Source organism: Oncorhynchus clarkii, chromosome 23 (assembly GCF_045791955.1).
Source record: "Oncorhynchus clarkii lewisi isolate Uvic-CL-2024 chromosome 23, UVic_Ocla_1.0, whole genome shotgun sequence".
Classification (NCBI taxonomy): domain Eukaryota; kingdom Metazoa; phylum Chordata; class Actinopteri; order Salmoniformes; family Salmonidae; genus Oncorhynchus; species Oncorhynchus clarkii.
The window spans coordinates 25,055,244-25,069,657 of record NC_092169.1 but is presented as its reverse complement, the minus strand read 5'-3'; the positions used below and the strand labels follow the sequence as shown (position 1 = coordinate 25,069,657).

The 14,414-nt window shown below is 41.0% G+C and overlaps 1 protein-coding gene across 2 annotated transcripts in view; it reads right to left on the bottom strand.

Annotated features, from left to right (window-relative positions):
* Positions 1–1,314: 1,314 nt before the first annotated feature.
* Positions 1,315–14,414, bottom strand: part of LOC139381830 (uncharacterized) — a 49,281-nt gene continuing 36,181 nt past the window's right edge. For both annotated transcript variants that reach the window (XM_071125636.1, XM_071125635.1), the window contains exons 12-15: positions 14,375–14,408; positions 4,253–4,433; positions 3,952–4,073; positions 1,315–3,499 (exon numbers count right to left, since the gene is read on the bottom strand). In XM_071125636.1, coding sequence (XP_070981737.1) covers positions 3,364–3,499; positions 3,952–4,073; positions 4,253–4,433; positions 14,375–14,408 — 473 coding nt within the window. In that variant the 3' untranslated portion in view covers positions 1,315–3,363. The remainder of the gene's footprint in view (positions 3,500–3,951; positions 4,074–4,252; positions 4,434–14,374; positions 14,409–14,414) is intronic.

The window sequence follows — 14,414 nt, the reverse complement described above, 5'->3', positions numbered from 1 at the left end:
TAAATACTTGGATGGCTGGAGGCTGAATTTTTTGGGGGCCTTACTCTGACGCCGCCTGGTATAGAGGTCCTGGATGGCAGGGAGCTCGATGTGGTGTCCCTGGGCCCTACTCACCACCCTCTGTAGGGACTTGCAGTCGGGTGCCTTGCAGTTGCCATAAAAAGTGGTGATGCAGCCAGTCAATGTGTTCTCAATGGTGCAGCTGTTGAACCTTTTGATGATCTGGAGGGCCCATGCCAAATATTTTCAGCCTCCTGTTGCAGAGCATACATGGATGAATACATACTGTCTATCCAAATGACACCACCTCCTGCCCAGAGCTTTCGTAAGAGTTTTGTAACACACACTGTATGGAGGGTCAGACGGGTGCTTTAAACATCTTAAGAAATAGGGTATGCAGCACGCATCCAATAGTACAGTAGTCTACGTCTATCATTCTCCCCTTGGTTAGAGTGGTTCTCCCTACTTCATCGATCATCCACCAAAACGAGATTTTATCTGTGACACACACCATCCATCGATCCTCCATGCAAATACTAACCACCGTCAGCTTCCATCTCGCTCACATACAGGTAAGTGACTGACACACACGTCAGCGTCATTGCGTGTGATGATCAAGCTCTGCAGTTACTGCGAGTGCTAGTTAAAGGAGCAAACTAAAATCTCAATACCTATTTTGGAAAATAACATTTACAATCCAGCTACAAATGCCACTCTCCTTTCTATTTGGATTGAGTTGTTTTAATAGATGCCATTATGCCCCCTGGTGTTAAGCAAGCTAAACTACACACCACTCAAATGTATTTATAAAGCCCTTTTCAAATCACCAGATGTCAAAGTGCTATACAGAAACCCAGCCTAAAACCCAAAACAGTAAGCAATGCAGATGAAGCACGATGGCCAGGAAAAACTCCCTAGAAAGGCAGGAACCTAGGAAGAAACCTAGAGGAACCAGGATCACTGTGCCCGTATACTTCTAACCCGCTATCAGTCATCCGTGTGTGTTTAACCATGAGCTGCAGTTGAAGATATCGTCGACAGCCTCCTCAATCTCAATTCAGCTTCAGAAGCTGTTCCAATTGTTACTCTGCATCACTGTACCTCTATACACACACACACACACACACACACATTCAAAGGTCTGCCTAACCATATTTTATACAAATTGATAAATAACCAAAGTGCAGAATATATAATAGGACAGTTGTTCCATGAAAACAGTGAATAGAATAGGGTGTGTGCGTGATGACACCACTGATTTACATACACCATAACGGCAGGACGAAAACAGAAAAATAAAGACAGAGGCTGAAATTATTCAAATAAATGTATGACTTACAAAGGACTCTTTGGCAGTGCAGAATAGTTTAACACAATATTTGGTAGATTTAGCATAAACAGAGATTACAGTGCCTGAGTTGAACAGTTGTGCGTATACCGATTTTGTGGGATATCATTTAAAAAATTAAATAAAAAAATAGGGTCTCAAGAAATGGACTACTTTACTAAAACCACACCAAATTAAAAAAAAGTGGTCACCACACAGAAATTAACAATTAAGTATTTCTATCAAAATTATTAAACATGCATTGGCCCAAATGAGTGAATACTGTGTACTTGGTCATGAAACAAACAAAAAAATACACTTCTGCGAGTCGTTTAAAAGGTAATATTCTCGTGGTTTCTCATGTGACTTTTTCCCCAATATGAAGTTTTGTTTGCTTTGACCAATCTCTACGTGGCTGGAAACAAGGCAACCACAGAAAAGCAGAACCTCCTCTTCTGTATAATAATGTAAATAAGGTATCGGTTTAAAAAAAAAAAAAAATGAAAAACTTGTTTTCACTTTGTCATTATTGTGTGTAGATTGAGGGAAAAGAAACAATCAATCAATTTTAGAATAAGGCTGTAAAGTAACAAAATATTGAAAAAGTCAAGGGGTCTGAATACCCTCCGAATACAGTGTAAATTCAGTGATTCTGTCCCTTCATAGGACAAAGAGGGTGCTTGTTCTAGAGAATAGATGGTAGATGGAAACCGCAAGAAAAATCAATTTGGTTCATTCAAGAAACAAGAGGCTTATTTCCCCAGATGTTTTAAAAACTAGCTTACTAAATAGCTACAATTACTCAAACCTTGACAAACACAGAAAAGTAGGTGTCAATCAATTCTCAGTGTCAAAAATCACCCAACAGATTCAGTGTGCATTTGTGGTTGGCCATCGGGTACAGTAGTAAAATGAAAACACACATTAATACACTGAAGAACAAGTTACCTTTATGGAATTTGGTGGTACTGCTCACTTCCCCAACCTCTCTTTAGATCTTCATTATGGGGTTTGTGCACATTGCAATGGACCACATAGCTAAGGCCAATAGCACAGATCCATAGCCCAGGGTAGATCAAGCACTGGGTCATGTTCATTAGGGCATGCCAAGGAAAATGTTTGGAAATGGAACATTTATTTTTGGAGAAATCCAGGTAGTCCTTCCCTGTGTCTGTTTTCTCACATTTGGTGCCTAATTAACATTATACTATTATAAGGTTACTAAGCACCAAGTCAGAGTGGAAGGGAGGCACCATCCTTTTAGGGAGGAACTGAAACGTCAGGGTGAATCTGCTGCATGGCTTCTGGGTCTCCTTTGGTGTGGAGGGCCTATTCCATTCTGACGGTATTGGCACGGTAAGACAGATGTGGTTGGGAAATGAGAGAAGGAGGACAAGGACAGCACAGGCCACAAAACCCAGACAGTAGTGGCTGTAGATTAGCATAGCATAGCATAGCCAGGGCTGAAGGGACCGAGACTGCAGCTTGCCCTTACTAGAGAAACAGCACCCATTTTCACTTTCCCAGGATCAAGACTCAAATCAGATAAATGATCGAACAGAGAGGTCATAGAAAATTGTTCAGTTGGTTACCTTCACCAAAGCAGAGAAAGGAGAGCTCCTCCTAGAGAATCTTGACAATGTATGACACCTTTCTTCCTCTAAGCCTTGAACTAGACTCATTTAGAGAGGCCATGGCTGGTTAGGCTAACGAATGCTAACTGTAAAGGCTGATAAGGTTTTAAGGCTTAGAGCTTTTGAGGTTGGTTCCCATGATGAGCCTAAACACCGAGCTGTGGTCAAGGGGAACGGCTGTTAATTGGTCCATTATTAGTCAAAATACGCTCTTATTAATGATGGTGTCCACCATTTTATGGTGTCCACCATTTTATTAGTCTTAACATTGTCCTCCATAACAACAGTTCTCCTGCTGTCCTTGAGGGGAGAACATGGCCCAATTTAATAGTCCTTCGGCTCAGTCAGTGTTCGTAATGATCCAGTTTCTATAAAAGCCCAGATGTGGGGAGGAAACTGTGCTCAGGGCTGCCAGGGCTTCCTGTCTTTGCCCCTCTGTTCGGAAATGTGTTTGTAGCGACACTTGTCCCCAAAATGGCAGCCAGTGGTCCTCCAGAAGTAACACTCATCTCCGTTCACTGGGCCACGACGTCTGGGACTGGAAAAGGGGCAAAAAGGTTGGAATGTTATGTAGAGGTGATTTTGGGATGAAATTATACCCATTTTCAAGTAGGCTCATCCTCAACTGATTTCCTTTTGGTTTATAGTTTTTTTTAAATGATAACTATTCCACCATTACAAAGTGTTTAGCTTATTCTTGATTTACCTACGTTGTTGAAATAGGCAAAAACTTGGAATTATGAATTATCCTTTAAAGTTGCAGTGAAACAGCCACATCTGTTTACGGTATTACAACAATGAAAGGGGGATACCTAGTCAGTTGTACAACAATGCATTCAACTGAAAATCTGTCTTCCACATTTTCTTTTTATTACGTTGCTGGATGCTCATCTCCTTTTCAAAAACAAAACAATAAATGCGCCTGGGGGCAACCAGTGGCACCGTTTTACCTTTTGCATATCTCAGCCTTATAAGGGTGTGGTTCCTTACCAAGTAGCAGCAGCTGCCTGTTGCGATGCGGGGGGGCTACTCTTGAGGGGGATTGGCAGAACCCTCTGGGTGTTACGGTCTGGGTAGCGAACCACCAACCTTGTGTTCTCTATACTGTAGCCCTGCGAGGGAGTACACATACACCCATAAAATACAAATACATTAAGATCAATAGAAAATACTTCATTGTGCATTTTTGTAAGAATCTGAAAGATAAAATGTCAAGAAAAAGTTAACAAGAACTACAATATACAAAACAGAAAAGAGGCCACAGCATCTTATGTCACAGAAGGCCACTCACGTTGAGTTTCTCCATGGCCCGCGATGCCATGTTGGCGTTCTTGAAGTTGACAAATGCACAGAACCGCTCGTGGATAACTCGTATGCTGTCTATCTCCCCATAGGTTTGAAAGAGGTCCAACAGGTGTTTCTCAGCAATCTCAGTGGTCACGTTCCCCACCCAGAGAGACGCACACAAGGACCTGAAGGAAAGAAAGTGAGACCGAATAGGGAAAAGACATCACTTACGTCCACACAGTCGTCGTGTTACACCCACAGAAATCAAAAAGGTATGCATGCATACATACCAATCTCTCCATCCATCCATATACAGTAGCAAGAAAAAGTATGTGAACCCTTTGGAATTACCCAGATTTCTGCATAAATTGGTCAAATTTGATCTGATCTTCATCTAAGTCACAACAATATACAAACCGTGTGCTTAAACTAAAACACAAATTGTATTTTTCTTGTATATATTGAATACATTATTTCAACATTCACAGTGTAGGTTGGAAAAAGTATCAACCTCTAGGCTAATGACTACACCAAAAGCTAATTGGAGTTAGGAGTCAGCTAAACTGGAGTCCAAACAATGAGATTGGAGATGTTGGTTAGAGCTGCCTTGCCCCATAAAAAAACCTCACAAAATTTGAGTTCGGTATTCACAGGAAGCATTGCCTGATGTGAACCATGACTCAAACAAAGATCTTAGAATTGTTGACTTGCAGAGCTGGAAAGGGTTACAAAAGTATCTCTAAAAGCCTCGATGTTCATCAGTCGGTAAGACAAATTGTCTATAAAAATTGAGAAAGTTCAGCACTCTTGCTACTCTCCCTAGGAGTGGCCGTCCTGCAAAGATGACTGCAAGAGCACTGCGCAGAATTCTCAATGAGGATAAGAAGAAACCTAGTGTCAGAAATCTCTGGAACATGCTAACATCTCTGTTGACGAGTCTACCATACCCAAAACACTTAAGAATGGTGTTCATGGGAGGACACCACAGAAGAAGCACCTGCTGTCCAAATAAAAAAAACACTGCTGCACGTCTGAAGTTTGAAAAAGTGCACCTGGATGTTCCAGTGTTACGGGCAAAATATTCTGTGGACAGATGAACATACAGTGGAGTTGTTAGTAAGGAACACACAACACTATGTGTGGAGAAAAAAAGGCACAGAACACCAACATCAAAACTGTAAAGTATGGTGGAGGGAGCATCATGGTTTGGGGCTGCTTTGCTGTCTCAGGGCCTGGACAGCTTGCTATCATTGATGGAAAAATGAATTCCCAAGATTACCAAGACATTTTGCAGGAGAATGTTAGTGTGTCTGTCCACCAATTGAAGCTCAACAGAAGTTGGGTGATGCAACAGGACAACGACCCAAAACACAGAAGTAAATCAACAGAATGGCTTCAACAGAAGAAAATACGCCTTCTGAAGTGGCCCAGTCAGAGTCCTGACCTCAATGCGATTGAGATGCTGTGGTATGACCGAGGGCAGTTCACATACTTTTCCCACCCTGAACTGTGAATGTTTACACGGTGTGCTCAATAAAGACATGAACATGTATAATTGTTTGTGTTTTATTAGTTTAAGCAGATTGTCTATTGTTGTGACCTAGATGAAGATCAGATCAAATTTTATGACCAATTTATGCAGAACTCAAGGTATTTCCAAAGGGTTCACATACTTTGCCACTGTAAGCACGCACACACACACACACACACACACACACACACACACTAACTAATTCAAGGGTTTTTATTTGTACTATTTTCAACATTGTAGAATAATAGCGAAGGCATCAAAAATATGAAATAACACATATGGAATCATGTAGTAAGCAAAAAAGTTTAACGAATCAAAATACATTTTATATTATTCAAAGTAGCCATCATTTCCCTTGATGACAGCTTTGCACACTCCTGGCATTCTCTCAACCAGCTGCATGAGAAATGCTTTTCCAACAGTCTTGAAGGAGCTCTCACATATGCTGAGCACTTATTGGCTGCTTTTTATTCACTCTGCAGTCCAACTCATCCCAAACCATCTCAATTGGGTTGAAGTTGGGTGATTGTGGAGGCCAGGTCATCTGATGCAGCACCATCACATTCATTCTTGGTCAAATATCCCTTACACAGCCTGGAGGTGTGTTGGGTCATTGTCCTGCTAAAAAACAAATGGATAGTCCTACTAAACGCAAACCAGATGGGATGGCATATCGCTGCAGAATGCTGTGGTAGCCATGCTTGTTATGTGTGCCTTGAATTCTAAATAAACCAGCAAAGCACCCCGCCCGACACCACCACCTTCATGCTTAACAGTGGGAACCACATATGCGGAGATCATCCGTTCACCCAATCTTTGCATCTTGCGATAGAAAAATGTAATTTACCTGAATTGTTTGATATTAATAGTTAGCAATTAATGCTTAATAAACATAATTATATTTCTGTCCTGTTAGTGTCTCTGTTTTTATGATCTCCACTAGTTCCATGCAGCTAATCTGGGCGTATGGTCACCAGAGATGGCTTGAGCTGACAAATGAGCTAAAGACTGAATTACAAAGACAATATGTGGTGGGTTTATCCGAGGTAGCCAGGAGGAGTTTAGAACAATTCCTCATTGTCTCTAAATCACCCTTGCAACTATGTGGTAGTAAACTATGTGGTAGTAAACTATGTGGTAGAGCAGGGTCACGAGGTATTATATGGTAAAGTGCAACCGCCGATACAAGAGAACATATTTGGGAGATTCAAACAATGCAACTCAGGAAAACACTAGGAGTTTTAATCTCTCAAGAATTTGTTTTATTTTCAAATATATTTATTGAATTGACGAAAGGGAGGAAGAGATGAGTGTAATTAAAGTGGCCTCTGAGAAGTGTTTGTTTTGACCATAATAACAAAATTATGTTTTTACCTGGTAACATAGCGTTAGACAGAAAAACAGACGTAGTGTACAGTTGAGATTGTAGAGGGCTTTCTGAGTTTAATGGGGAAAAAAAGTAGACTAGTGAAGGTAACAAAGGAAAGTAGGTAAATTGGAAAGTAAGAATTTCAAATTTGAATTGTTTGGCTTAATTAAGATTTGGCTGATGTATTTTCTACATTTAGCGCATTACAGGTTCATCTTAAAATAGACATTTAATGAGTGTGAAGTAAAAAAGGGAATATCCAGCAGATATTGTATTATAAAAATTATAATCTGTTTAATCTAGATTGAAATGAGTATTGAATATCCAGGCTGCATCACATCCAGCCGTGATTGGGAGGGAGTACAATGGACTTATTATCATCATGTTTTGTTTGTATTTAAAACCTTTGGGTTGCTGATTATGATTAGTATAGTGAAATACAGCAGTTTTATAAAAAGCTATCTGAAGGCAAAGAGGAGTTCATTAAATAAGGCCTGACCATTTCTGTTTGTTTTTACCAGTTTCAAGAACCCACACATTTGTTGGTGTTTTTTAAAATGCTATGTTTGATTTATTGTGAGTGTTCTATTTCATTTGGGTTTAGTAGGGTTTAGTGCCGAGGTAGCTTAAAAGGGGCACAAGTTTTTATTTTCAGTTTTACTTGAACACGCAAATTATTTTGATAAAAGAATGTACTGGAGAAACTTAGTGTAAACCTGGGATATGAAATGTTTTTAGATAATTGGTCTAATTAGAGAAAGTAACACTTATTTGAAGAGTTTGAATAAACTCCGACCTCTGTCCTTTCTAGTGTGGTTTAATCGCCCTCCCTGGAATGCCGAGAGACATTCGATGATGATTTAAAGTGTAATTTATAATACTGATAATTAAGGAGAAGTTATATAACTAATAGAACCACGAGAAGGATAGACCTGTCTCTAGTCTATTTTTACTATGAAGTTTATGGGTAGAAATGTTTTTGGGGGGAGTTATTAAGGGTAGTAATTTGAATTTGTAGTATTGTTTTTAAACACAGTCACTATGTGAATCGTGTCAAAGTGGGGGAATTACCAGTCTTGAGGGTTTTGGATTGAAGTTTACAAACTAAGTGATATATAGAAATGTATTGAGTGATGTATGAAGGTGTTTGTCCTGTTTGGTTTTGATAAATCTCACCAGATTGGGATAATTTCTTGGTCGGGATAATCTGGGAAACTAAGACAGGGTGGGGTTAAGACAACAACCCACCTGCAGATAACGACAGGAGTGGCTTATGATGCTCCTTGGTCTGCATGAGAGGGGGGGGGTGAACCAATCATGACTGAGCATTGTTAACGTCAACTATATATAGTACTCTGCATTTGTGTAAAGGTTAGGTTCCTCGGTCCAACACTCAAGAGTGGGGTGGATCGACCAGCCTCATTATTGCAATAATTCATCGATATTAAATGATGATTATTTGAAGAAATTACCAAATATCACTCAGTACTAAATTTCCACGATAGTTTAACAAAGACACGGCAGTTGGAACCAAAAATCTCAAATTTGGACTCAGACCAAAAGGACAGATTGCCACCAGTCTACTGCCCATTGCTTATGTTTCTTGGCCAAAGCAAGTCTCTTCTTATTGGTGTCCTTTAATAGTAGTTTGCAGCAATTCAATCATGAAGGCCTGATTAAACACAGTCTCCTCTAAACAGTTGATGTTGAGATGTGTCTGTTACTTGAACTCTGAAGCATTTATTTCGGTTGCAATCTGAGGTCGAGTTAACTCTAATGAACTTATCCTCTCTGCAGCAGAGGTAACTCGGTCTTCCTTTCTTGTGGCGGTCCTCATGAGAGCCAGTTTCATCATAGCGCTTGGTGGTTTTTGCGACTGCACTTGAAGAAACTTTCAAAGTTCTTTACATTTTCTGAATTTACTTAGCTTCACCGCTTAAAGTAATGCTGGACTGTCATTTCTCTTTGCTTATTTGAGCAGTTCTTGCCATATTATGGATTTGGTCTTTTACCAAATAGGGTTATCTTCTGTATATTACCCTACCTTGTCACAACACAACTGATTGGCTCAAACGCATTAAGGGGAAAATGAATTCCAAAAATTAAGTTAAGGCACACCTGTTAATTGAAATGCATTCCAGGTGACTGATGAAGCTGATGAAGCTGGTTGAGAGAATGCCAAGAGTGTGCAAAGCTGTCAAAGAAAAGGGTGAGTACATTGAAGAATCTCAAACATAAAATATACACTGCTCAAAAAAATAAAGGGAACACTAAAATAACACATCCTAGATCTGAATTAATGAAATATTCTTATTAAATACTTTTTTCTTTACATAGTTGAATGTGCTGACAACAAAATCACACAAATTATCAATGGAAATCTAATTTATCAACCCATGGAGGTCTGGAGTCACACTCAAAATTAAAGTGGAAAACCACACTACAGGCTGATCCAACTTTGATGTAATGTCCTTAAAACAAGTCAAAATGAGGCTCAGTAGTGTGTGTGTGGCCTCCACGTGCCTGTATGACCTCCCTACAATGCCTGGGCATGCTCCTGATGAGGTGGCGGATGGTCTCCTGAGGGATCTCCTCCCAGACCTGGACTAAAGCATCCGCCAACTCCTGGACAGTGTGGTGCAACGTGGCGTTGGTGGATGGAGCGAGACATGATGTCCCAGATGTGCTCAATTGGATTCAGGTCTGGGGAACGGGCGGGCCAGTCCATAGCATCAATGCCTTCCTCTTGCAGGAACTGCTAACACACTCCAGCCACATGAGGTCTAGCATTGTCTTGCATTAGGAGGAACCCAGGGCCAACCACACCAGCATATGGTCTCACAAGGGGTCTGAGGATCTCATCTCGGTACCTAATGGCAGTCAGGCTACCTCTGGCGAGCACATGGAGGGCTGTGCGGCCCCCCAAAGAAATGCCACCCCACACCATGACTGACCCACCGCCAAACCGGTCATGCTGGAGGACGTTGCAGGCAGCAGAACGTTCTCCACGGCGTCTCCAGACTGTCACGTGCTCAGTGTGAACCTGCTTTCATCTGTGAAGAGCACAGGGCGCCAGTGGCGAATTTGCCAATCTTGGTGTTCTCTGGCAAATGTCAAACGTCCTGCACGGTGTTGGGCTGTAAGCACAACCCCCACCTGTGGACGTCGGGCCCTCATACCCCCCTCATGGAGTCTGTTTCTGACCTTTTGAGCAGACACATTTGTGGCCTGCTGGAGGTCATTTTGCAGGGCTTTGGCAGTGCTCCTCCTGCTCCTCCTTGCACAAAGGCGGAGGTAGCGGCCCTGCTGCTGGGTTGTTGCCCACCTACGGCCTTCTCCACGTCTCCTGATGTACTGGCCTGTCTCCTGGTAGCGCCTCCATGCTTTGGACACTACGCTGACAGACACAGCAAACCTTCTTGCCACATCTCGCATTGATGTGCCATCCTGGATGAGCTGCACTACCTGAGCCACTTGTGTGGGTTGTAGACTCCGTCTCATGCTACCACTAGAGTTAAAGCACCGCCAGCATTCAAAAGTGGCCAGGAAGCATAGGAACTGAGAAGTGGTCTGTGGTCCCCACCTGCAGAACCACTCCTTTATTGGGGGTGTCTTGCTAAATGCCTATAATTTCCACCTGTTGTCTATTCCATTTGCACAACAGCATGTGAAATTTATTGTCAATCAGTGTTGCTTCCTAAGTGGACAGTTTGATTTCACAGAAGTGTGATTGACTTGGAGTTACATTGTGTTGTTTAAGTGTTCCCTTTATTTTTTTGAGCAGTGTATTTAGATTTGTTTAACAATTTTTTGGTTACAACATGATCCATGTGTTATTTCATTGTTTTGATGTCTTCACTAATATTCTACAATGCAGAATTATATATATATTTTTTTAAACAACCCTGGAATGAGTAGGTGTCCAAACCTTTGACTGGTGATATATATATACATATATATATACATATATATATATATATATACACATACATATATATACATACATACACAGTGCCTTGCGAAAGTATTCGGCCCCCTTGAACTTTGCGACCTTTTGCCACATTTCAGGCTTCAAACATAAAGATATAAAACTGTATTTTTTTGTGAAGAATCAACAACAAGTGGGACACAATCATGAAGTGGAACGACATTTATTGGATATTTCAAACTTTTTTAACAAATCAAAAACTGAAAAATTGGGCGTGCAAAACTATTCAGCCACCTTAAGTTAATACTTTGTAGCGCCACCTTTTGCTGCGATTACAGCTGTAAGTCGCTTGGGGTATGTCTCTATCAGTTTTGCACATCGAGAGACTGACATTTTTTCCCATTCCTCCTTGCAAAACAGCTCGAGCTCAGTGAGGTTGGATGGAGAGCATTTGTGAACAGCAGTTTTCAGTTCTTTCCACAGATTCTCGATTGGATTCAGGTCTGGACTTTGACTTGGCCATTCTAACACCTGGATATGTTTATTTTTGAACCATTCCATTGTAGATTTTGCTTTATGTTTTGGATCATTGTCTTGTTGGAAGACAAATCTCTGTCCCAGTCTCAGGTCTTTTGCAGACTCCATCAGGTTTTCTTCCAGAATGGTCCTGCATTTGGCTCCATCCATCTTCCCATCAATTTTAACCATCTTCCCTGTCCCTGCTGAAGAAAAGCAGGCCCAAACCATGATGCTGCCACCACCATGTTTGACAGTGGGGATGGTGTGTTCAGGGTGTTGCTTTCACGCCAAACATAACGTTTTGCATTGTTGCCAAAAAGTTCCATTTTGGTTTCATCTGACCAGAGCACCTTCTTCCACATGTTAGGTTTGTCTCCCAGGTGGCTTGTGGCAAACTTTAAACAACACTTTTTATGGATATCTTTAAGAAATGGCTTTCTTCTTGCCACTCTTCCATAAAGGCCAGATTTGTGTAATATACGACTGATTGTTGTCCTATGGACAGAGTCTCCCACCTCAGCTGTAGATCTCTGCAGTTCATCCAGAGTGATCATGGGCCTCTTGGCTGCATCTCTGATCAGTCTTCTCCTTGTATGAGCTGAAAGTTGAGGGACGGCCAGGTCTTGGTAGATTTGCAGTGGTCTGATACTCCTTCCATTTCAATATTATCGCTTGCACAGTGCTCCTTGGGATGTTTAAAGCTTGGGAAATCTTTTTGTATCCAAATCCGGCTTTAAACTTCTTCACAACAGTATCTCGGACCTGCCTGGTGTGTTCCTTGTTCTTCATGATGCTCTCTGCGCTTTTAACGGACCTCTGAGACTATTACAGTGCAGGTGCATTTATACGGAGACTTGATTACACACAGGTGGATTGTATTTATCATCATTAGTCATTTAGGTCAACATTGGATCATTCAGAGATCCTCACTGAACTTCTGGAGAGAGTTTGCTGCACTGAAAGTAAAGGGGCTGAATAATTTTGCACGCCCAATTTTTCAGTTTTTGATTTGTTAAAAAAGTTTGAAATATCCAATAAATGTCGTTCCACTTCATGATTGTGTCCCACTTGTTGTTGATTCTTCACAAAAAAATACAGTTTTATATATTTATGTTTGAAGCCTGAAATGTGGCAAAAGGTCGCAAAGTTCAAGGGGGCCGAATACTTTCGCAAGGCACTGTATATATATCCGTTCAAAAGTTTGGGGTTACTTAGAAATGTCCTTGTTTTTGAAAGAAAGCAAATTTTTTTGTCCATTAAAATAACATCAAAATGATCAGAAATACAGTTTAGACAGAAATACAGACATGACTATTATAGCTGGAAACAGAATATTTTTTTAATGGAATATCTACATAGGCGTAGAGGCCCATTATCAGACACCACTCCTGTGTTTCAATGGCATGTTGTGTTAGCTAATCCAAGTATATCATTTTAAAAAGGCTAACTGATTAGAAAACCCTTTTGCAATTATGTTAGCACAGCTAAAAACTGTTCTGATTAAAGAAGTAATAACTAGTCTAAAGACGGCCAGTTTCGAGTATCTGGAGCATCAGCATTTGTGGGTTTGGTTACAGGCTCAAAATGGCCAGAAACAAAAAAAACTTTCTTCTGAAACTCATCAGTCTATTCTTGTTCTGAGAAATTAAGGCTATTCCATGCAGGAAATTGCATATTGTACAAAATCTTGTACTACTCCCTTCACAGAACAGCGCAAACTGGTTCTAACCAGAATAGAATTGGGAGTGGGAGGCCCTGGTGCACAACTGAGCAAAAGGACAAGTACATTAGTGTCAAGTTTGAGAAACAGATGCCTCACAAGTCCTCAACTGGCAGCTTCATTAAATAGTACCCGCAAAACACCAGTCTCAACGTCAACAGTGAAGAGGCGACTCCGGGATGCTGGCCGTCTAGGCAGAGTTGCAAAGAAAAAGCCATATCTCAGACTGGCCTATAAAAAGAAAAGATTAAGATAGGCAAAAGAACACAGACACTGGACAGAGGAAGATTGGAAAAAAGTGTTATGGACAGACGAATCAAAGTTTGAGGTGTTCGGATCACAAAGAACATTCGTGAGACGCAGAAAAAATTAAGATGCTAGAGGAGTGCTTGATGCCATCTGTCAAGCATGGTGGAGGCAACGTGATGGTCTGGGGGTGCTTCGGTGGTGGTAAAGTGGGAAATTTGTACAGGTTAAAAAGGATCTTGAAGGAGGAAGGCTATCACTCCAATTTTCCACACCATGCCAAACCCTGTGTACAGCGCTTAAATTGGAGCCAATTTCCTCCTACAACAGGACAATGACCCAGAGCACAGCTCCAACCTACACAATAACTATTTAGGGAAGTAGCAGTCAGCTGGTATTCTGTCTCTAATGGAGTGGCCAGCACAGTCACCGGATCTCAACCCTATTGAGGTAGTGGTGGAAGCAGCTTGACCGTAAGAAGTGACCATCAAGCCAATCCAACTTCAGATTACCTCAACAAATTGACAACTAGAAAGCAAAAGGTCTGCACGGCTGTGATTCGTCAAAGGATCCTCCATTTGCAGCAAAGCAGAGTTAGGACAATTTTTATTTCAATTAAAAATCATTCTTTATAACTTTGTCAACATCTTGACTATATTTTCTATTAATTTTGCAACTTATATGTTATCATGGAAAACAAGGTATTTTCTAAGTGACCCCATAAATGTGAACGATAGTGTATATGTTATTATATTTTAAAATCAGGGGCCATGACCCCTTTAGGGTAAACATGATTGGCTAATATCCACCTACCCTGGCAGGCTGAATGAGGAGTCCTGGCTCACCACTGAGG